The following is a 22,834-nucleotide window of genomic DNA, read 5'->3' on the forward strand; positions in this document are numbered from 1 at the left end:
TGAGCCATTGGAACCAGATATCATAGGCCAGAGGTCGGCAACAGGTGGTCCGTAGGCCCAAAAACTTTTTTGGGACCCCCAAAGTTTTAGTATATATATATAGAGAGAGAGAGAGCGTTTGAAAATTTTTGTTTCAAAATTGGCCCGCGACTGAATCTAGTTGCCTACCACTGTCATAGGCCATGTGCAGAATCTATAAATTATGAATCTGAAAAAGCCATGTTGGTTAAAGGTTAGAATCTATATTCATACAGAATAATATGTTAGCTTGCTCCCTGCTATAGCTATAGATGTAGGATTTCATTTAATCACTCTTTTGTTGCTGGGAATTTTCCTGCACCAGGAAATGCAGATGCATTCATGATGTACATAAATTCACTGAAAACCCGCACTAACACATGGTTATATTAACAGTATTGCACTTTAGCCTAACCACCTATCAAGCATCATTATGGACTAAACGTTCACATCCCGTTTCTGCAGTAATATTTTGTTGCGACAAAACTACGGGTCAAATTACGCTCCCACATCTGTATGCCAGAACATTCCTTTGCCATGTTTGATCCCTTCCTTACCCCCCCCCTTCCTCTCAACCCTGACCCCTGAACCTGTGGTATGTCCCCAGGCTCGGCTCCTGTCTCCTGACTTTGGGAAGCACCTGTTGGAGGTGGAGGACCTGCTCCAGAAGCATGCTCTGGTGGAGGCTGACATCGCAGTGCAGGCAGAGAGAGTTCACAACGCCAATGCAGCTGCTCTCAAGTTTGCCAATGGAGACAGTGAGTGCAGTCGACTTTCCTATTCATTGAATTGTCCCTCCTTAGCAACTGGTTTTGTACTTGGACCGTACATCCGTATCTAACAAAAGTGGGTAACACTTTACATGATCCTTTTTAGCATACCTAGATGTTAAGTGTAATCCAACAGATACCTTCAGGTGAAGTGTAACCCAAGAGATACCTTCATCCGATGACGTGGATGTCGATTAAGGCAGCCCCCCCGCACCTCTCTGATTCAGAGGGGTTAGGGGTTAAATGTGGAAGACACATTTCAGTTGAATGTGTTCAGTTGTATAACTGACAAGGTATCGCTCTTTCCCTTTCTTTCCCTTTCTAACATGTAACCCGAAAGATACCTTCATGTCAAGTGTTAACCTGAAAGATACCTTCATGTCAAGTGTTAACCCGAAAGATACCTTCATGTCAAGTGTTAACCCAAAAGATACCTTCATGTCAAGTGTTAACCCAAAAGCCACAGTACATAATCATGCCAAAAACGTAGCTCTTGTTTTTAAATCTTCCCCCGTCCTCTCACCTCCCAGGCTACAAGCCCTGTGACCCCCAGGTGATTAAGGACCGGGTGCAACACCTAGACCTGTGTTACCAGGAGCTGTGTGCCCTGGCAGCCCAGCGCCGTGCCCGACTGGAGCAGTCCCGACGCCTCTGGAACTTCTTCTGGGAGGTATGTAGGCTACAGAGGTAGGCAACTGAAAGGTCTTACCCTTAAGCAAGGCCCTACGGCATGGGCGACGCACTGCGGCGGACCCTGTCCTCCAACCTCTCCGTGGGTGGTTGTATGTGTGTTCCTCAAGGGTTTTTTTGTGACAATTGACTATAAAATATATATGCTTTTTTATTATAAAGAAAAATGCACATGTCAGTGTCTCTGTGATAAATGACTATGAAGTGTACCTTGTTTTATCTTAGATGGCCGAGCTGGAGAGCTGGATCAAGGAGAAGGAGCACATCTTCTCCTCGCTGGACTATGGCAAGGACCTGACCAGTGTGCTGACTCTGCAGAGCAAACACAGTGCCTTCGAGGACGAGCTGGGGGCCCGCCGTGTCCACTTGCAGGAGATCATGGACGAAGGAGACAAGATAATCCAGGCTGGACACTTCGACACACCACAAGTAGCTTTTTTCCCCCCACGTTGACTGTATTTATTTTGTTTGTAACTGTCTATATCATGTGTTTATACATGATATGTCTTTAATATATGTATGCACATGGCCACAAATACAATGTGCCCATGGGGACAATAAAGCCATTCTTTTTTTAAAATGTTATCGTAAGGTCGGGGATCGCATGGAGGACGTGAGGAGGCAGTGGCAGCAGCTGGAGGAGCTGGCTGCGTTCAGAAGGCAGAACCTCCAGGACACCCAGAGGTTCTTCCAGTTCCAGGGAGAGGCTGATGACCTGAAGGCCTGGCTGCTGGATGCCAAGAGGCAGATGACTAGTGATGAAGTGGGTCATGATGAGTATACCACCCAGAGGCTGCTGAAGAGACACAGAGGCCTAAGGGACGACGTGGCCAAGAACGGAGCCACCATTGACGCTCTGACCAAACAGGTAAAATACCTGACTGACCAAATGGCTGGTTCTTGCCTATAAAACCTGTGTTACTATACTTTACATAGCTTTACAATTAGGATCTACTAGATTATGTTAGCATCACGATTTGAACCGCTAGTTGTCACATATGTGTATATTTGTTGAAATTCGTCCAGATTAATCTTACTGTTTTTAATGCTGTTTTTATTGTAAGAGCTCTGATGATTTCCCCAGATTTCCCCAATGTATTTATTACATATGGCTAATAAACCTGAACTTTCTATGACCAGGCGGCGGCGCTACCCGAGGAGCTGCGTAACACTCCAGACATCCAGAGACGTCTGACGGAAATCAGAGACCTGTACATGGAGCTGATGTCCCTGTGCGACCTGCGACAGAAGAAGCTGGATGATGCCATGGCCCTGTACATCATCTTCAGCGAGACAGACGCCTGTGAGCTGTGGATGGGCGAGAAGGAGACCTGGCTGGTAGGGCTGGATGTGCCTGAGAAACTAGAGGATTTGGAGGTGGTGCAGAACAGGTACAAACCACAGATATGACGTCATGTCATATCGTTGGGGTACCAGCAATGTTAAACAGTACTTTTACATTTGTATAAATCTGACACCAATCACATCTCTATCAGATCTCTGCAAATGCGGGTTACAGTTGGACTGACTGATGGGGGTACATACTGGTACATACTGTTTGATTTAGTGCTTACAATTTATTTCCTTCCTAGGTTGAGTATACTTTCTTCAGACATGGCTAACGTCCAGTCACGGGTTGATGATGTCAACAAAGCAGTAAAGCAGCTTGAGGACAGCAGGCACCCTCGTACCAAAGAGGTGAAGGAATGCCAGACGAGACTGAATAAGAGGTGAGACTCATGATGATGTGATGTTCATGTGTAGATGTAGTATATACTCGTAGCAAAAAGGACATGTCGTCATTATGATCCACAGTCTACAGTAACATTAGTATTAACCCTCTGGTCTGTCTCTTTCTCTTCCAGGTGGGAGGCCTTCAAGGCCATGTTTGAGGAGAGGAAGCGGAAGGTGGACTCTGCTCTCAGCTACCACAACTATGGCCTGGAGTGTGACGAGACAGAGTCCTGGATTCGAGACAAAACCCGGGTCATCGAATCCACCCAGGAACTGGGCAATGATCTGAACGCTGTCATGACCATCCAGAGGAAACTCTATGGCATGGAGCGCGACCTGGTCGCCATCGGAGACAAGCTCACCTTCCTGCGGAGTGAGGCGGACCAGCTGGCCAAGGATCACCCGGACAACGCTGCAGACATCCTGGCTAGACGAGCCGAGCTGGACGCAGCCTGGGATAACCTGAAGGCCACCCTGAAGGACCGGGAGGTATGTGTGTGCATGCGTGCGTATCTTTGTGCGTGTGTGTCTGGGCCTATGTCTGTGTCGGGAAACAAAGCAGAAAACACATTTTTGTGGTGCACTTCTCCATAACAAATGGACTAATAAAGTTGTATTGTAGGAGTCTCTGGGAGAGGTGTCCAAGCTGCAGAACTTCCTGCAGGACATGGATGACTTCCAGTCCTGGCTCTTCAAGACCCAGAAGTCCGTGGCGTCCGAGGACATGCCTGAGACTCTGCCCCAGGCAGAGCAGCTGCTGAGTCTCCATGACGCCGTGCATGATGACATGGGCACACACGAGGAGGACTACTACAAGGTTAGTTTCAAGTTATAAAGTTTGTTAAGAACAGTGGGGATAGTTTTACAAAGAGTTGTCAAGGCAGTGACATAAAAATTGGATCCTGTGTGACTCCGTTAGTAAGATCGTGGTGCTAGTGATGCCAGGGTAGTGGGTTGGATTCCTGCTGGAGCCACATATACTGAAATGTTTACAGTCACTGCACTGTAAGTTGCTTGGATAAAAATGTCTGCTAAATGGCATATTATGATTATTATTACGTTAGGTGAGGGACATGGGCGTGGCGGTGACCCAGGGCCAGCTGGATGACCCTCAATACCAGGAGTTGGACAAGAGGCTGAAGGGTCTGGACCGCGGCTGGGACGAGCTCCACAAGATGTGGGACAGTAGGAAGGGCTTCCTGGACCAGGGCCTGGGATTCCAGCAGTTCATGAGGGATGCCAAGCAGGTGGAGACCATCCTCAACAACCAGGTGAGATAAACCAACGTTGTGATACCAGGTTGTTATATTGAAAGAAAGCAATTGTTTTCTTAACCAGGTTTCCATCCAACCTTTTTATGTGAATAAAGTATAGGCCTGATGGAAACAGCACATTTTTCAGTAAACTTTCCCAATGTCGACAAAACAAAATTTCCCTAGACGACGTGGGATCTTTTGTGTTGGTAAGATTAATTATGTGAGAAATAGCGGTGGAAACGCTTTTATGCGCAGGTACTGATAGGGTAGTGCATACGGCCCAGTACATCACTGGGGCCGAGCTCCCTGCCATCCTGGAACTCTATACCAGGCGGTGGCAGAGGAAGGCCCAAAAAATGGTCAAAGACTCCAGCCATAAGACTTGTAAACAAGACTGCTCAATAGATAATCAAATGGCTACCTGGACTACCTGCATTGACCCTTTTTCGTACTAACTCTCTTGCACGGACTCTATGCACACACACTTTACCCACACACTCACACAGTAAGTATTCAGACCCTTTGCTTTTGAGACTCGAAATTGAGCTCAGGTGCATCCTGTTTCCATTGATCCTCCTTGAGATGTTTCTACAACTTGATTAGAGTCCACCTGTGGTACATTCAATTGATTGGACATGATTTGGAAAGGCACACAGCTGTCTATATAAGGTCCCACAGTTAGCAGTGCATGTCAGAGCAAAAACCAACCCATGAGGTCGAAAATAATTGTCCGTAGAGCTCTGAAACAGTATTGTGTCAAGGCACAGATCTGGGGAAGGGTATCAAAACATTTCTGCAGCATTGAATGTCCCCAAGAAAACAGTGGCCTCCATCATTCGTAAATGGAAGAAGTTTGGAACCACCAAGACTCTTTCTAGAGCTGGCCACCCGGCCAAACTGAGCAATCGAGGGAGAAGGGCCTTGGTCAGGGAGGTGACCAAGAATCCAATGGTCACTCTGACAGAGCTCCAGAGTTCCTCTGTGGAGATTGGAAAATCTTCCAGAAGGACAACCATCTCTGCAGCACTCCACCAATCAGGCCTTTATGGTAGAGTGGCCAGACAGATGCCACTCTTCAGGAAAAGGCACATGACAGCCCACTTGGAGTTTGCCAAAAGGCACCTAAAGACTTTCTGACCATGAGAAACAAGATTATTTGGTCTGATGAAACCAAGATTGAACTCTTTGGCCTGAATGCCAAGAGTCACATCTGGAGGAAACCTGTCACCATCCCTACGGTGAAGCATGGTGGAAGAATCATCATGCTGTGGGGATGTTTTTCAGTGGCAGGGACTGGGAGACTAGTTAGGATCAAGGGAAATATGAATGGAGAAATGTACAGAGAGATCCTTGATGAAAACTTGCTCCAGAGCGCCCAGGACCTCAGACTGGGGCAAAGGTTCACCTTCCAATAGGACAACGACCCTAAGCACTCAGCCAAGACAATGCAGAAGTGGCTTCAGGACAAGTCTCTGAATGTCTTTGCGGAGCCCAGCCAGATCCCAGACTTAAACACAATCAAATATCAATGGAGAGAGCTGAAAATAGCTGTGCAGTAACACTCCTCATCCAACCTGACAGAGCTTGAGAAGATTTGCAGAGAAGAATGGGAGAAACTCCCCAAATACAGGTGTGCCAAGCTTGCAGCTTGACTCAAGGCTGTAATCGCTGCCTGTAAATGTGATGTTTAAGTTTTTTATTTTGAATAAATTTGCCAAAATTTCTAAAAACATGTTTTGCTTTGTCATTATGGGATATTGTGTGTAGATTGGGGCGGGGGAAAACAATTTGATCCGTTTTGGAATAAAGCTGTAACGTAACAAAATGTGGAAAAAGTCAAGGGGTCTGAATACTTTCTGAATGCGTTGTATAGTCATGCTACTTTTACTTTATTTTTATTCCTTATTCACTGTGTATTTATTCCTCGTGTCACTATTTATATGTTTCTATTGTATCATTAACTCAGCATAGTTTGAAATGGACCGGTAAGTAAAAATTTGATTTGAATTTGAATTTAATAACATGGCAAGCGATGCAATACGACTTGGGAATGCACACAGTTTATTAGGCTACAGATTAAATAGGTTTTGAACTTCACAGGGTGGTGAATGTGCAAGGTGACGATAATGCAATAATATATGTCATTTAGCAGACACTTTTATCTATTATGTATAGATGTATCTATTATGTATCTATTATTATGAGCTTGATGCCCCTTTCCAATAAATATCGAGTCTTATTCTGGTGACATAACGATCGATGCTTGGTTGCCGTTTGACAAATAAAAATAATCTCGCTCTTTTGTCTATAATAATCTCATCATATAGGCTATACCCACACTGTATACGCGAGCTGTTGGCTAGAGCGCACGTGCCAACACCGGAGTGGTCACGTTCGATATATATATATATATATATATATATTTAAAACAATGTGACGTCAGTGGAGTTGAAAATGTGAGTTTAAGTTGTTTATTTCATTCTGTACATGGAAATTGAACTGCAAAAGTTATTTTTTATGTGCACTACGTCATCACCCACAGCTGTTTTGTCCACAACAAGTCAATTTGATGGAAATACATCTCTGGTGGGAAAATACGCATATTGTTTTATGTGGATTATAGAATATTCGCATGGAAATCTGTTGCCAATTGGATGGAAACCTAGCTAATTACTAACTTAGCGAAATAAAGGTTTACATACGTATGAAGATAAACCAATAATATTGTGATTTCCCCTTTACTACAGTATACCATTTCCCTGTTGTCTTTGTATTGTGTTTTTATTGTGGGTTTTACTGTGAATGCTGGAGTGAGTATGATTTTCGATGTATTCATTACACATGGCAAATAAAGTTTTTAACATTTAAACATGGAATATGAATAGAGTTAAAAACCCCAATGAAAATCAAAAACTGTAAAGCAGAAAGTGACAATTTGAAGGGTGCTGTGCTATGTTTGTGACTGTGGTGGGTCAAGAGTACATTGATGTAACTTATCTTCTGTTAGTCTGCACCAAACGTAATGGTTGTGGATTCTTTATTTATTTACTTCAGGAGTACACTCTGGCCCACACGGACAAGCCTGACACCCTGGACGGAGCAGAGCAGGCCCTGAAGAGACACGAGGACTTCGTCTGCACCATGGACGCCAACATAGAGAAGATCGCCAGCATGCTGGAGGGGGGACAGAAATTGGTTGACAGGGGGAACCTCTACTCCCCCAGGGTCCAAGATAAGATGGACCTAATCCATGACAGGTTAGTCTTGGATCTTTTTCTGCTCTAATATTTGCTTAATTAAAATAAAAATAAATAAAAAAACACCCAAAAGACATCAGATTTCTTTGAAAAGACGTTTTTAGTTTATGAACTATAAATGAATACAAATGGCTCTCTTTCATTCAATTAATTCTAATGTCAGCCATGGGTTTATAAGAGGATCTGTCTGTACATATTGTAATGAACTTTCACAGAGAAAATCTCTACTTTATCTGACCTATTGACCTATACTTGTTTTGGCTGTTCCCTCAGTAGTGAGTGTTAGTCACGTACTGTAGTTCAGCTAGCTATTATTCTGCCACTTTGAGGAGCATGAAACACATAGGCTTTGTCCCAAATGGCACCCCATTCCCTTCATAGTGCAGTACTTCCTACGTAGAGCCCTATGTGTCCTGGCTAAAACTAGTGCACTGTAAAGAGAATGGGGTGCCATTTGGGACGTAGACATACTGTACAGTAGTTCAGCTTGCTATTAGCCTGCCATTCTGAGTCAGCTAGGTCAGCAATAAATAATTAGTGTTAACATTGTTCTAGTGGAGGGGGGAGAGGCGAGGGAGGGAGCTCCTTCTCCCATTAACACACACCATTATCATCCCATCCGGCTTCACTCTACTCTGCTGGGAGGGAGACGGTTGGAGGGCACCGGGTGCCTGCTATGATGGGTATTGATCGCATAGAGAGTGTTCTTCAACCCAGAGGAGGTAGTGATAGCTATACTGAGAGATCAGGAGGGGTGGGGGGGCTGTGGAAGTAAGGTCTTTAGTAAAGACTCTTTACTGTGTGGCGCTGGGGCTGGAACTGGAAAGGTTCAGTAGAGGGGATTGCATGTGTTGTTTACACCCTACCATCAGTCTCTGTGGGGACTTGGGTCATGTTCATTAGGCACCAAACTGAGAAAAATGGACTGAAACAGGGAGGGACTCGAATAAGAGATGCTCGTTTTAGTTGTCTTTTCAAACATTTTACATTGCGTGCCCTAATGAACACGACCTTGGCGATATGGGACTGAGTCTAACGTGTTGTTCTGTTGTGTCTGTGTGTTTTCGATCTGCAGGTACCACAAGAACAGAGACAAAGCCAACGAGGTTACAGGGGTACTTAAGGATAACCGTGATCTTCAACACTTCCTGCAAAACACACAGGATGTAAGATATTTTATTAATTTTTTGGTAACATGATACAGCAAATGTGTTCCTGTCTTACTTCTTACTACTGTTCTTGTCTGTGCTGACTCTGTGTTGATCTCCGTCTCTCTATCCTCCACCTCGCCACTCCCTCTCTCTATCCTCTCCACTCCCTCATTCCATCCTCTCCCTCTCCCTCTCCACTCCCTCTCCCCATCCTCTCCGTCTCCATTTCCCTCGTTCCATCCTCTCCCTCTCCACTCCCTCTCTCCATCCTCTCAACTATCCTTTCTCAATCCGCCTCTCACCTCCATCTCCCCACCCCTCCATCCTCTCCTCTCCCCCTCTCAATCCCTCTGTCCATCCTCCTCCTCTCCCCCTCCTCTCCATACCCTCTCTCCTCTCCCTCTCTCCAGCTCACTCTGTGGATAAACGAGAAGATGTTGACGGCTCAGGACGTGTCGTATGACGGGGACAGGAACATTCACACCAAGTGGAAGAAGCATCAGGCCTTCATGGCTGAGCTGTCCTCCAACAAAGACTGGCTGAACAAAATAGACCAGGTGTGCGTGTGTGGATGCATGCATGCGTGTGGTTGTGTGTGTGTGCGCAAGGTGCAAAGTGACGTAGCTACACTGAGCTTTCAGAGTCTGTACACTCGCTCCACTACAGTATCAGTTTCTATGTGTCCTTGTGGTCACATCCTTGCTATATGCCACATGGTGTAATAAGTAAGAATATTGTCCATGTGACGTTTTAACATCAACCCTGCTCTTCGCAAAGGCATCTAGCTGAACTGGCTTCTGTTTCTGTTCTCTTAACATGCTTATTTTGGATTGAAATAGTAATATACAAAGCGAGCCAGAATGTCCCAAAAGGCATGATCTTCTGTTTGTGGATCGTGAGGCAGCTTAATGTACACATACACCCACTGGACATGACGCTAGTAATCATATAGCCTACTTGAATTATTCCTGGTGCACATCCCATCCATATTACTTCTCATACATGTGCCACAGACGCTGATGGATGATATAACAAGTATGAACGTTTCCCCTGTGACCTTTCTAACGCCAACCCGTCTTCTCATCCACAGGAGGGTCAGGAGCTGATGGATGCCAAACCTGAGTTCGAGCCCATCGTGACAGAGCGTCTGGCGAAGCTGCACGAGCTGTGGGACAAGCTGGAGTCCACTGCCGAGGACAAGGCCCGTCTGTTGTTTGATGCTAACCGCTCCGAGCTGTTTGACCAGAGTCAGGCCGACATCAAGAAGTGGCTGGCTGAGCTGCAGAAGGAGCTACAGGGAGACGAGGAGGTCAAGGACCTCACAAACGCCAACATCCTGCTCAAGAAGCACCAGGTGTGTGTGTGTGGAGGGGTGTGTCTGTCTAATGTCCCTCCCCCAGTTTCGGAGGTTGATCAAACAATAACACTTTAGACTCCGGGCCAAAAGCCGGAGAGTTCCAATCTTGTTGAGAAAAAAAAAAGTTCTGCCTCCAGTCTACCCAGCCACTACTTTAACCCCCCTCTAGCAAACAGAGAACCAGGTGCGTGACCGTGCGCGGGAGTTGGAAGAGCTCCAGAAGGCTGTCGAGAAGCACGGAGGCCTAGCCGGGAGCAGGGAGGACCAGCTTGAGACTGAGCAGCAAGCTATCCAGATGAACTTCCAGCAGCTCCTCAACCCCCTGTCCCAGCGCAGGGGCAAGCTGGAGGCAGCCAAGTCCGTGCACCAGTTCTACAGGGACCTGGCCGATGAGATTGTGAGGATGCCTTTCAGATTATCATCATCACCACTACGGCGCTGTTGTTTCCACCTGAAACGTGTCAGAATGCTTCCTCAGAGAAATGCTGACATGAACACTATGTGTTTCACCGTTCTGTTCTCTCTCCTTTTCTCTCTCTATCGCAGCTCTGGGTCGAGGAGAGGTTGCCCCTTGCGATGTCAGATGAACACGGCAACAATCTCCAAGCGGTCCAAATGCTGTTGAAGAAGAACCAGACATTACAGAGGGAGATGGAGGGCCACCAGCCCCGGGTGGATGAGGTGTTGGAGCGTGGCCGGAGGATGACATCGGCCGCGACAGAGGCGGGCGGGCCGGAGGCTGAGCGTATTGGACAGCAGGTGTGCACCTACTCACGATTGCACGTGCACACGCCCGTGCACACTTCTTGTTTTGTACCCCGTGTCCCGTCTCCTCGCCCTCTGTTCCTTCCACCTCTTCCCATTTTTTTTGCTTGTTTTCAACGGTTGGTTTTGGAAAAAGGTTTGTTACTGATACTGTTTTTGTTATGTATTGTGGCCCTGATTCCAGGTGGAGGAGCTGGAGGAGGTGTGGTCTCGGCTGCAGGATGAGATGGCTAAGAGGAGAGACAGGCTGAACGGATCTAACCTGGCCCAACAGTACTTTAATGACGCTGATGAAGCTGAGGCCTGGATAGGAGAGGAGGAGCTATACATGATCACTGATGAGAAAGCCAAGGTAAGGAGGCTGAGGGGAGGAGAGGAAATGGGAGGAGAGATGAGAGAGGAGGGGAGGAGGCTGAGATTTGAATAGAAGAGCAGGAACTCTACATGATTGCTGATGAGAAGGCCAAGGCATTGTACTCCAAATATATTTACGACTATCAAGTTGATCTTATGGACTGTCAGTCCTTGCAACCATTGCTCCACTGGTGAATCGAGAGTGGTGACATTTGTCCAATCTCATCCCTCATAGTAAACCAAGCGGTGGGGCTGCTGTTTGGCTAAAAAAAACATATAATAAAAGATTGTGGCTTTAAAGTGTTAATTTCCCCCCCCCCCTCCACCTCTCTTAAGGATGAGCGGGGAGCCATGTTGATGTTGAAGCGTCACCTGATCATGAAGGAGGCTGTAGATGACTACTCAGACGCCATCCAGAAGCTGGCTGACCGCGCACAGAAGATGCTCAATGAGGACCACCCTGATGGGTGAGTGGAACCTAGATATTTAGGGTTCAGTCAGCTTACCTTGGGTACTACAGTATAGTACAGTATACTATCACTACCTCTGTAGGCCTTAGACTATGCAAGACTATGTTGCATACATGTGGAGAATCCTCCCCTTTTAGGATTGGTCTCTTGTTCCTCACTGTGTAACAGTATTGAGAGTGATGGGTGTGGTTACGATTGGGTCCCTTACCATACAAAGATCAGATGATACATCTTGATGCATGATGATGACTTGTCTCCTCTTGTCAGTCACTCGCTCTTTCTCTCCCTCTCCCTCTCCCTTCCTCCCTCCCGGTAGTGAGTCTGTCATCCGTCGTCAGGGCCAGGTAGATAAGCAGTACGCTGGTCTGAAGGACCTGGCAGAGGATCGCAGGAGGAAGCTGGACCATGCCTATCATCACTTCCTGCTGAGCCGAGAGGTGGAGGATCTGGAGCACTTGATCGCTGAGAGGGATGTGGTGGCCTCATCCCAGGAGATGGGACAGGACCTGGACCATGTCATGGTGAGGGTGGAATACATACCAAATACAGAGGCCAGGGATTCTCAGTCTAGGACCTCTGGAGGGTTTCTATGAGCTTCCATGGGGTTCTTGAAAAAGCAGGGGGGGGGGGACGATCGAGTTAATGGGACTTTCTAGGCGGCTGAAGGGATGGAGAATGGTCCAAGCACGAATGTGAAGTCACACCTTGTATTGGTTCTCTCTGTAATGTTCTGTATTCTCATGGAGTATATCCCAGCTTGAGAGCTCTTGTGATTGAGCTCTCGTATTTTTGAAACTATTTCCTTTTTCTTTTCCCTCCCCAAATCTAAACCGTCCAGCTCCTGAGGGACAAGTTCCGTGACTTTGCCCGGGAGACAGGGACGGTCGGGCAGGAGCGTGTGGACTATGTGAATCAGACCATAGACGAACTGATTGAGGCGGGCCACACAGAGGCTTCTGCCATGGCCGAGTGGAAGGACAGCGTCAATGAGAGCTGGGCTGACCTGCTGGAACTCATAGACACCCGCGCTCAGCTCCTACAAGCCTCATATGACCTGCTCAAGTGAGTCTGGACACAATTGGTTGGCAAATAGTCCATTAATGCCCCTCACTGTTTTTGGCTTTGTATGCCTAGGCTCAAACACACAAGACAAACACAAGACAATAATTTGTCATTTTTTTAGACAGTGAAGACGTTTCATTTTTCCTTCCATAGACGGTTGAGATCTGACTTCTGACAGATTACAGTTGTATACTACAGTAGTGGTACAGTGAGTGCTCAGCAGTGAATGCCCTGGTGGTTCTCAGGTACTTCGATGATGGGAAGGAGCTGGTGGCTCAGATCCAGGAGAAACATAATGAGATTCCTGCTGACCTGGGAGAAGACTTCAGCAAGGCAGATACCTTCCACCGCATGCACGCCGCCTTTGAGAGGGACATCAGCGCCCTGGGAAAACAGGTACACCTTAACCCTCTACTACCTGGGAAGCCTGGAGTTTGGTTGAGAGGTCAATGGGAGAGGCAGCGTTAAGATATTAAGAGGTGTTATGCTGATTTAGAGATAGGACTTAGTGTACAGCCATGTACATGTATATCAAGGTGAGTATTTGTAAGACAGCATTTGTTTTTGTATGCCTTGGTGGCCTCCCTGTAACAACACATTGCAATAACACTGAACGCCAGTCGTGATTGGAGTCGCTCGAATCCGTCTCGAAGGACGATAAAGAAAATATGGGAAATGGGATTGAAAGTCTTCTACATCGAGGGTGTCGTGGTTCATTTCTGTATTATCAAATGAGGAGAGACAAACTCATCACGCAAGTCAGAGTTATACTTAAACAAAATCTTTATTCACATATTAATAAGGAAAGCATGTCACACCACACACACACAAGTGAATGATGTGAGTGCTCTGCAGTTACAATGGCTGGTCGACGAACCACTCTTAGATGATTCATTGAGAGCCCCGACACAAAGGATACAAAGATATTTTAAATGGCAAGATACACCCCCTTAGTCTACATGACAAACAACAGATGTGTGGAATGGGTCACAAGGTTAGGATTCGTATGAAAGAAATGAATAATTCACAGCAGACAGTATCTGCTGTAAAGACTGTTCTCATTGTTTGGAAACCAGGGTCTGGCCCCCAAAACAAGGTTCCCCTCATCATTATACACACCTGAGCCATCTCTGCCCTGGTACCAACCAGTACACAAACACCAACTCATACTATGGAATGCGATCTTTAGGTTAAATCACCAAAGGCATTGTAAATCCACTGTGAGCATTAAGCCCCCAGAGGCCCAACTCAGAAGACTATACACAGATGAGAGTGTTCTAAGAACCCTATTCTATTCCATAAAACAACCATTTGATGCAATAACATTATTATAACATCATCTTGTACTTTTGCTCTCACAAGGGTTTCTCTCTCATAATCACCTCCATAGAGATTCTATATCTAAGTTCACCACCGCAACCTCCCTCCTCCTCCCCCACCAGGTGCAGCAATTCCAGGAGACAGCGGTCCGTCTGCATGCCCAGTACGCTGGGGACCAGGCTGTGGAGATCCAGACCCAGGAGAAGGAGGTGATGGAGGCCTGGAAAGCCTTGCTGGATGCCTGTGACGGCCGCAGGAGACGCCTGGAGGAGACAGCAGATAAGTTCCGCTTCTTCACCATGGTTCGAGACCTCATGGCCTGGATGGAGAGCACCATACAACAGATAGAGACACAGGAGAAACCACGGTAACCTCATGTGACAGACTGTTAACATAAATGCTAGCTAGCTAGTGCGGGCGAAACTTTGTTCTGTGTTCTGAGTTTAAGGTGAACAGGACAGGGGAGGAAAGGGGGCTCTGTTGGTTGGAGCCAGGTATTTGCAACCACAGTTGTGGGTTTAATTGTCACAAGGTGTATACCACACACACTGAATATATGCAGAGAAAAACATCTTCAAAATGACTAAACAACAGGAAACGGAGGGGAGAGTGGACTGGGGAAACGGAGGGGAGAGTGGACTGGGGAAACGGAGGGGAGAGTGGACTGGGGAAACGGAGGGGAGAGGGGATGAGGGGAGAAAGGAAGGGTGAGGGATGGAGGAATAGAGGATGGAGAGATATAGGATAGAGCGATAAAAGCTAGATGATCACATGTCGTTTCTACCTCTCTCTCCTCAGGGACGTGTCATCAGTAGAGCTGCTGATGAAATACCACCAAGGGATTATGTCAGAGATCAACCAGCGTGGACCCAAGTTCTCTGAATGTGAGGAGCACGGCAAAGCTCTGCTGGCTCGCAAACACAAAGACTCTGTTGAGGTGAGGAACACCAAGGGCTCTATATCAAATCTCCACGCCTCTCCCTTCCCTCAGATCTTCTCCTCCAATGTGTTTTGAGAAGGAGGCGAGGAGAGCGTATGCAAGCAATCAAGTAAAGTTGAATTGGGGAAGAGCCTGGGGGCTCCACTAAATTCGTTCAGATATGTGGCTATTTCCGTACCTTGTGACTCTACCTCATTTGAAAACTGAATTCATCTGACCATCCCGGTTGCTGTCATCCTCATTCTCTGTCAGATAAGTATTAAGCTGAGCCAGCAGAGGGAGAAGAGGAAGGAAATGATGATCAAGTGGGAGGACCGGTGGGACTGGCTCAGGCTCTGTGAGTACAGCAACAACAACCCTCCCTTTTCCCCTCCTTCCTGATACGGTATTATAGATCAGAGTGAACACAAAAACACAAGGCCTGGGTCCATATAGCATACTTACACATTGGTCTTCTCTTGTGTGATGTCCCAGTGTTGGAGGTGTGCCAGTTTGCACGGGATGCCTCGGTGGCGGAGTCGTGGCTCGTGGCTCAGGAGCCATACGTGGCCAGCAAGGACTTGGGACAGACGGTAGACGAGGTGGAGAAACTGCTGAAGAGACATGAAGCCTTTGAGAAGTCCACCGCCACCTGGGAGGAGCGCTTCTCAGCACTGGAGAGACTTACTACGGTATATTGTGGATAGGATTGTGTTTGTGTGTTTGGGAGGGGAGGTAGGGGGGGTGTTGTTTGTTTGTGATCTGTGTAAATCTGTCTCCTTTAGCAGTTTTTTTCCTGATGTCTCCATTTTTCATATAAACAAGTGCAGTGTGTGTGTGTGTATCTATGCCTTACCTCTATTTGCGTGTGAAAATGACTACATTCCATGTCTGTGTCTCTCTCTCAGTTGGAGCTGTTGGAGTTGAGGAAGCAGCAGCAGGAGATGCAGCAGATTGTAACAGAGGAGCAGCAGCGCTCACAGATGGAGAGCAGGAGAGAAGACACTGGGTTTGCTGAGGACTCTTCTCAGCTCTACACCATTGAAGAGCAGACACTGGTTCGTACTGAGCTACTGTATGCTGACAAAATGACCATCTCTGACAATATTATTTCCAATCTGTAGGATATTATATTGATTATACATTTAAATATATATATATATATATATATATCATATTCCCTCCCTCACTCCTTTCCCAGCCTGCGTCTGGAGCAGTGGTGGAGGCAAGTTCAGGTCAGTTGGAGGGGACAGCAGGTGACTCCACGATGCCCCTGCTCTCTGAGATGCAGGAGGCTGGCTTGCAGGAGGCTAGCTCTCTGGAGCTGCTGGATGCCTCTGTGTCTGGACAGACCCTCAGGGAGGGGGAGATCAGGGCCACTACCCTGCCCGTTGAACCCCTCAGTGCTAAGGCTGTTCTGCAGGAGGGCATGCTGGGACGCAAACACGACCTGGAGGCTGCTGGGAAGAAGACTTCTAACAGGTAGATACGAAAATGATTTGCGTAGAATTCAGTTATTTTTTAGGTCACACTTTATTTGGATAGACCAGATTTTCTATCTGTAGATGCTCTACAGAAGGCCATACAATCAACAAACTATCTGCTCATTAACAACTTCTTGCTAAGGCTATGGTTAGGGTTACGGTGAAGTTTTGGGTTAGGATAAGGGTTAAGGTTAGGGTTAGAGCTAGGGTGAGTAGATAGTGGAAAGGTTAGTGAGTCTGTAGAGCATCTATAGATGGACTATCCACATAACGTGTAACATTCTTGTTATCATTTGGGGTATTATAAGAAGGTACCATTGCACTCAACTGCGGGCTACATTTGATCAGATCCGCGCTAGCCAACACCCGCACAAGGGTTGTTTTGGCGGTGTAAGAGGTAAAACTGTGTTAGAACCATCAAATCCACGAGTGGCTCCTTGCTTTAGCTTGTTGTGGACACTGCCATTGGATGCAATGAAACCACCCAACTTTCTAATCGGACAAATCCTATGCAACCACATATTCTATTGTCTACACCTCAATTAGACAGATAAACATCCCCCGTCCAAATGAACATGAAAACATGCCTTAAGAGGCAACTTTCTACTGCCGTTTTGAACATCTAACTTGGTAGTGATAATAAGGAAAGGAGTGGTTTGTGACATACAAGAGCAGCCGCTCATCTACATCACATGACCAAAAGTATGTGGTCACCTGCTCGTCGAGCATCTCATTCCAAAATCATGGGCATTAATATGGAGCCTCCACTCTTCTGGGAAGGCTTTCCACTAGATGCTGGAACATTGCTGCGGGGACTTGCTTCCATTCAGCCACAACAAGATTAGTGAGGTCGGGCACAGGATGTTGGGCGATTAGGTCTGGCTCGCAGTCGGCGTTCCAATTTATCCCAAAGGTGTTCAATGGGGTAGAGGTCAGGCCTCTGTCAAGTTCTTCCACACCGGTCTCAACAAACTATTTCTGTATGGACCTAGCAATTTCTGTATGGACCTTGCACGGGGCATTGTCATGCTGAAACAGGAAAGGGCCTTCCCCAAACTGTTGCTACAAAGTTGGAAGCACAGAATTGTCTAGAATGTTATTGTTTTCCGTAGCATTACGATTTCCCTTCACTGGAACTAAGCTGAAATAGCCAAATCCACTAATTTGAAGGGGTGTCAACATACTTTTGTCTAAATAGTGTATTTGTCAGCTCATACCGCAGTTACACCTCCAAAATATCCTCTATGCGGATATCTGCCAACACAGGTTAGCGCTCGATCGGATTGAATCGAGGCCTTACAGTAGATAGGATATAAAGTATAGTTCAAATTAATATCATTCAAGTTCATGACTCTACCGCAAGATAATTCAAATAGTTTGGGGTAAGCTTGGGATGCCTATGTATCTTGGTTAAGGTCTCCTCCAGCTAAATGTGTTTGTGCTCCTGTCCTCTCACAGGTCCTGGAACAACCTGTACTGTGTGCTGAAGCCTGGTCAGCTGTCTGTCTATAAGGACGCCAAGAGCATCAGCCATGGCTCCACCTACCACGGAGAGGACCCTCTGTCGCTCGGCAACGCCAGTTGTGAAGTCCTGACCAACTACAAGAAGAAGAAGCACGTATTCAAACTGAGGCGAGGATCCCGGAGTCTCTCAGTTTACATAGTTCACATCTGTGGAGGCTGCCGAGGGGAGGAACGGCTCATAATAATGGCTGGAACGGAGCGAATGGAATGGCATCAAAACGCCTGGAAACCATGTGTTTGCTGTATTTGATACCATTCCGCCCATTCCGCTCCAGCCATTACCGCGAGACCGTCCTCCCCAATTAAGTTGCCGCCAACCACCTGTGATTCACACTCTTCGGTAATTGCACTTTTTGTTTGAATCCGTACTGAATGTTGTTCATTTTGGGCTGTCTCTCTTCCAGGCTTGGCGATGGTAGTGAGTACTTGTTCCAGTGTAAAGAAAAGGTGAGTTCTTCATGCACTTCTAAATACTCATGTTATACTATATCAGTCAATCAATCAGTCAGCAAAATACAGCTCTGTTGAACCATCTAAAAGATCAGCTTTCTGCTCTTTCTGGAATTAAATCACAAGTATCTGTGCAGCTGTGTTACATCTGTTGATGTATTATGAACGTTAATCTTGTAGCAATCTTAACCCCAACACCCAAATGCAATGAAATATATTGAACATAAATGGTTATTTCAGAAGGAGCTGGATCTTTGGACACAGGCGATGGAGAAGGCAGTGAAGCCCCTGGCGCAGGAAGAGGTAGGACCCTCAGGGTCCGCAGGGGCCCGGGCCCACAGCTTGCCCCCTCCTTCCTCCTCCACCACCCCAGAGCCAGCGAAAGACAAGAAAGACAAGGAGAAGAAGGGATTCAGTCGGTTCACAAAGAAGAAGTGAGGACTGACTGACGATATTTCCGTCACATGGGCAGTAGTGTACAATCAGTAAGACAGATTTTTATCACCTTAAAATATTGATTTTTTTTTTTACAATAAAATACATGAGGAATTGTAGTTTTTAGATTTAAACCTCCGCTCATGCTGCGGAGTGTATTTAAAGCCAGTGTATCAACGCAAATGTCCACCGTTTTCTTTCTCTTTTTGTTTTCTCTTTGACAAAATATGCTACATTTAAATAGTTAATTAAAAGCACAGGAATGTTTCTTTTGACACTCAACCGAAGAATGTTTGTAAATTTGGAGCTCATGTCAGAAAATCATCAGGATTGGGTATGGTAGCTATTTTCTTTGTAGAGCTTTGTAAAATGCTATTTTAGCTAATTAAATGATAGGCCTAGTGTTGCCTGAAAGAGAGTGAGACATTGTACAGTGCTGCACAGTACAATACCTGCATGCACGACAAGTACAACAGCAAGTATGCAAACTAATTGTCCTATGCACTGTGAAAGCCAAATAACATTACCAAAATTGGATGTTATAGACTGTTTTAGCTGAGATGATGAAAGTAACACAATTGAAAGACAATAATGTTACCTTATTATTGTTGTGCTTTTACCTAAAACAAAAAAATCTACTCAATTACTTTCAAACATGACTTTTACCAGAATAGCACTGTGGCCATCTCTGTTGCTGAGAACTTGAAATAGCCTATGCCTAAAACACCTGTGTATCGAATCTCATATCTATATACAGTACCAGTCAAAAGTTTGGACACACCTAGTCATTCAAGGCATTCTCTCAACCAGCTTTGAATGAGTAGTTGTGTCCAAACTTTTGTCTGGTACTGTATCTAAAGATGCATGTTTTTTTTATTTTTAATATGGTGCTATAGTGTCGTGATATTATTCGGGCTCTTCAATCAGCTCTGCTTTAGCCAACCTCCGCATAGCGGTTGTTTTGACAGTGTAGGTGATGGAACTGTGTTAGATTTGTCAAATCCACATCCTCTTATGCGAGTGTCTGCTATTGCCGGTAAACGCTTGATCTGATTGAATCTAGGACTCACACTCAAACTAGACCAACTTGGCCTGCCCGATTGGTCTTTTACTTTGGACTGCAGAGTCATATGCAACTGATTCTATCACACTTTGTTTGGTTTCACTCAAAACATCTTCAATTACATAAATCGGAGACAGAAATACTTTAGTCTGTCAAAAATCGAGGATAAAAATTGTGGGTCAATCAAATCTTAATTGCTTTTCCAAAACCCACACAGTATGAAAATTCATGATAGAAAAATGTGTCTGAATGAATGTATGTATGTATGTATGTATGTATGAATGTATGTATGGAAATACAGAAAGCATAGAAGACGGGTAAAGACAACGATGTGCAATGTGGAAAACCAGAAAAAATGTATTTAATTTGAAATCGACCGTCAGAATATTCAAATTTCATTTTTTTCCCTCAATGACATTAGTAAAGTTAATGATACATATTTTAACAAGGAATCCATTCTCAAATATTCTTTTACATCACCTAAATCTATACATGTACAGTATATAATGGAACTAGGAAAATACTCATACATTTGACTACTGACAGTCCAACATTGTTTGTGTAGTTTGTTTTTTCCTTTGTATCAGGTATACCCCCTTCCTTTGTGCTGGTTGGTTGGTTGCTGGTGTGCGATATCGAATGCCAAAACAAAATGACCTATTTACAGAAAATATTCAGACCCCTTGACTTTGCCCACATTACGTTACACCCTTATTCTAAAATGGATTTAAAAAAAATACATATATATATATATATATATACACACACATATACATATATATATATATATATATATATATATATTATTCATATTTACATAAACATACAATACCCTATAATGACAAAGTGAAAACATGTTTTTAGAACATTTTATTTAATACATTTACAAAAGTATTCAGACCCTTTGCTATGAGACTCGAAATTGAGCTCAAGTGCATCCTGTTTCCATTGGATCATCCTTGAGATGTTTCTACAACATGATTGGAGACCACCTGTGGTAAATTCAATTGATTGGACATGATTTAGAAAAGGCACACACCTGTCTACATAAAGGTCCCACAGTTGTCAGAACAAAAAAAAATCAAGCCAAGAGGTCGAAGGAATTGTTCGTAAAGCTCAGAGACAGGAATATGTTGAGGCACAGATCTGGGGACGGGTACCAAAAGCATTTCTGAAACAGGTCCCCAAGAACAGTGGCCACCATCATTATTCAAATGGAAGAAGTTTCGAAACCACAGAGACTCTTCCTAGAGCTGGCCGCCCGGCCAAACTGAGCAATTGCAGGAGAAGGGCTTTGGTCAGGGAGGTGACCAAGAACCCGATGTTCAGTCCAGCAGAGAGCCAGAGTTCCTCTGTGGAGATGGGAGAACCTTCCAGAACGACAACCATCTCTGCAGCACTCCATCAGGCCTTTCTGGTACAGTGGCCAGACAGCAGCCACTCCTGAGTAAAAGGCAAATGACAGCCCGCTTGGAGGGCACATAAATGACTCTGACCATGACAAAAGATTCTCTGGCCTGATGAAACCAAGATTGAACTCTGGACTGAATGCCGAGTGTCAAGTCTGGAGGAAACTTGGCATCATCCCTATGGTGAAGCAAGGTGGTGGCAGCATCATGCTGTGGGGATGTTTTTCATAGGCAGGGACTGGGAGACGAGTCAGGATCAAGGGAAAAATGAACAGAGCAAAGTACAGAGAGGTCCTTGATGAAAAGAGTGCTCAGGACCGGGGCAAAGGTTCAACTTCCATCAGAGCGACCCTAAGCACACTGCCAATATGACACAGGAGTGGCTTTGGGACAAGTCTCAATGTCCTTGCCAGAGCCCAGACTTGAACTCGATGGAACACCTCTGGAGAGAGCTGAAAATAGCTGTGCAGCAGCACTCCCCATCCAACCTGACAGAGCTTGAGAGGATCTGCAGAGAAGAATGAGAGAAACTCTACTAATACAGGTGTGCCAAGCTTGTAGCGTCATACCCAAAGAAGACTCAATGCTGTAATCCCTGCCAAAGGTCCTTCAAAGTACTGAGTAAAGGGTCTGAATACTTATGTAAATATATATTTTTGTATACATTTGCAAAGGTATCACAGTTGACAGTGCATGTCAGAGCAAAAACCAAAACATGAGGTCAAAGAATTGTCCCCGTTTTGCTTTGTCATTACGGGGTAGTGTGTGTAGATTGAGGTCAAAAAAACAAATTTACTCCATTTTAGAATAATGCTGTAACGTAACAATGTGGAAAAAGTCAAGGGGTCGGAATACTTTACGAATGCACTGTACATGTCACATTGTAATCAATTTTGACACTAGAATAAATGTTTTACTGAAATTGATGCTACATAGGTTGTGTCCAAAACGCAAAGTTGATTTTTAGGGGTAATCACTCTAAATCAAATTGACCCCAAACCTGCTACCCATTGCCTTTTAAATGTACTGGCTGTACTGTGCCTCTAGATCCTTCATCCATTACACTTTCCCACCCTCACATCTACTCACCACATACTCCAGTCCTCTGTGTAGTGGTTTTTAAATCAGCATTTTCTACTCTCTACAAGCTATGTAAAATATCCCAAAATGTTGACAGAAAATGTCTATTACATTGAGAGGTGAACTTGAAAATAAACTCATAAACTGATAGTTTGGAGTTACTGTATGTTCCCCCCAGGCAACACACACACTTGGGTAGAGAGCAAGGTGAGCAGCAGGGTCAGCCGCCATAAGGGTGCCTTGCTTGAGTAAATTCAAAGCTCAAC

At 45.3% G+C, this 22,834-nt stretch overlaps 1 protein-coding gene across 2 annotated transcripts in view; it reads left to right on the forward strand.

The window, feature by feature from the left end:
* sptb (spectrin, beta, erythrocytic) overlaps positions 1-20,627 on the forward strand; it is a 50,185-nt gene extending 29,558 nt beyond the window's left edge. The window contains exons 13-41 of one of the 2 annotated variants that reach the window (XM_042329868.1): positions 626-776; positions 1,319-1,458; positions 1,704-1,907; positions 2,071-2,346; positions 2,619-2,869; positions 3,071-3,208; positions 3,344-3,701; positions 3,835-4,029; positions 4,277-4,483; positions 7,523-7,725; positions 8,801-8,891; positions 9,287-9,433; positions 9,967-10,230; positions 10,403-10,630; positions 10,780-10,992; positions 11,183-11,350; positions 11,689-11,819; positions 12,139-12,343; positions 12,661-12,884; positions 13,130-13,280; positions 14,327-14,571; positions 15,003-15,141; positions 15,397-15,481; positions 15,619-15,815; positions 16,032-16,181; positions 16,325-16,605; positions 18,066-18,239; positions 18,536-18,578; positions 18,825-20,627. In XM_042329868.1, the coding sequence (XP_042185802.1) occupies positions 626-776; positions 1,319-1,458; positions 1,704-1,907; positions 2,071-2,346; positions 2,619-2,869; positions 3,071-3,208; positions 3,344-3,701; positions 3,835-4,029; positions 4,277-4,483; positions 7,523-7,725; positions 8,801-8,891; positions 9,287-9,433; positions 9,967-10,230; positions 10,403-10,630; positions 10,780-10,992; positions 11,183-11,350; positions 11,689-11,819; positions 12,139-12,343; positions 12,661-12,884; positions 13,130-13,280; positions 14,327-14,571; positions 15,003-15,141; positions 15,397-15,481; positions 15,619-15,815; positions 16,032-16,181; positions 16,325-16,605; positions 18,066-18,239; positions 18,536-18,578; positions 18,825-19,019 (5,454 nt within the window). In that variant the 3' untranslated portion in view covers positions 19,020-20,627. Of the gene's footprint in view, positions 1-625; positions 777-1,318; positions 1,459-1,703; positions 1,908-2,070; positions 2,347-2,618; positions 2,870-3,070; positions 3,209-3,343; positions 3,702-3,834; positions 4,030-4,276; positions 4,484-7,522; positions 7,726-8,800; positions 8,892-9,286; positions 9,434-9,966; positions 10,231-10,402; positions 10,631-10,779; positions 10,993-11,182; positions 11,351-11,688; positions 11,820-12,138; positions 12,344-12,660; positions 12,885-13,129; positions 13,281-14,326; positions 14,572-15,002; positions 15,142-15,396; positions 15,482-15,618; positions 15,816-16,031; positions 16,182-16,324; positions 16,606-18,065; positions 18,240-18,535; positions 18,579-18,821 lie in introns of both variants that reach the window. The other variant, XM_024436987.2, reaches the window with a different exon arrangement.
* Positions 20,628-22,834: the final 2,207 nt, after the last annotated feature.

This window comes from Oncorhynchus tshawytscha, linkage group LG11, assembly GCF_018296145.1.
Source record: "Oncorhynchus tshawytscha isolate Ot180627B linkage group LG11, Otsh_v2.0, whole genome shotgun sequence".
Classification (NCBI taxonomy): Eukaryota; Metazoa; Chordata; class Actinopteri; order Salmoniformes; family Salmonidae; genus Oncorhynchus; species Oncorhynchus tshawytscha.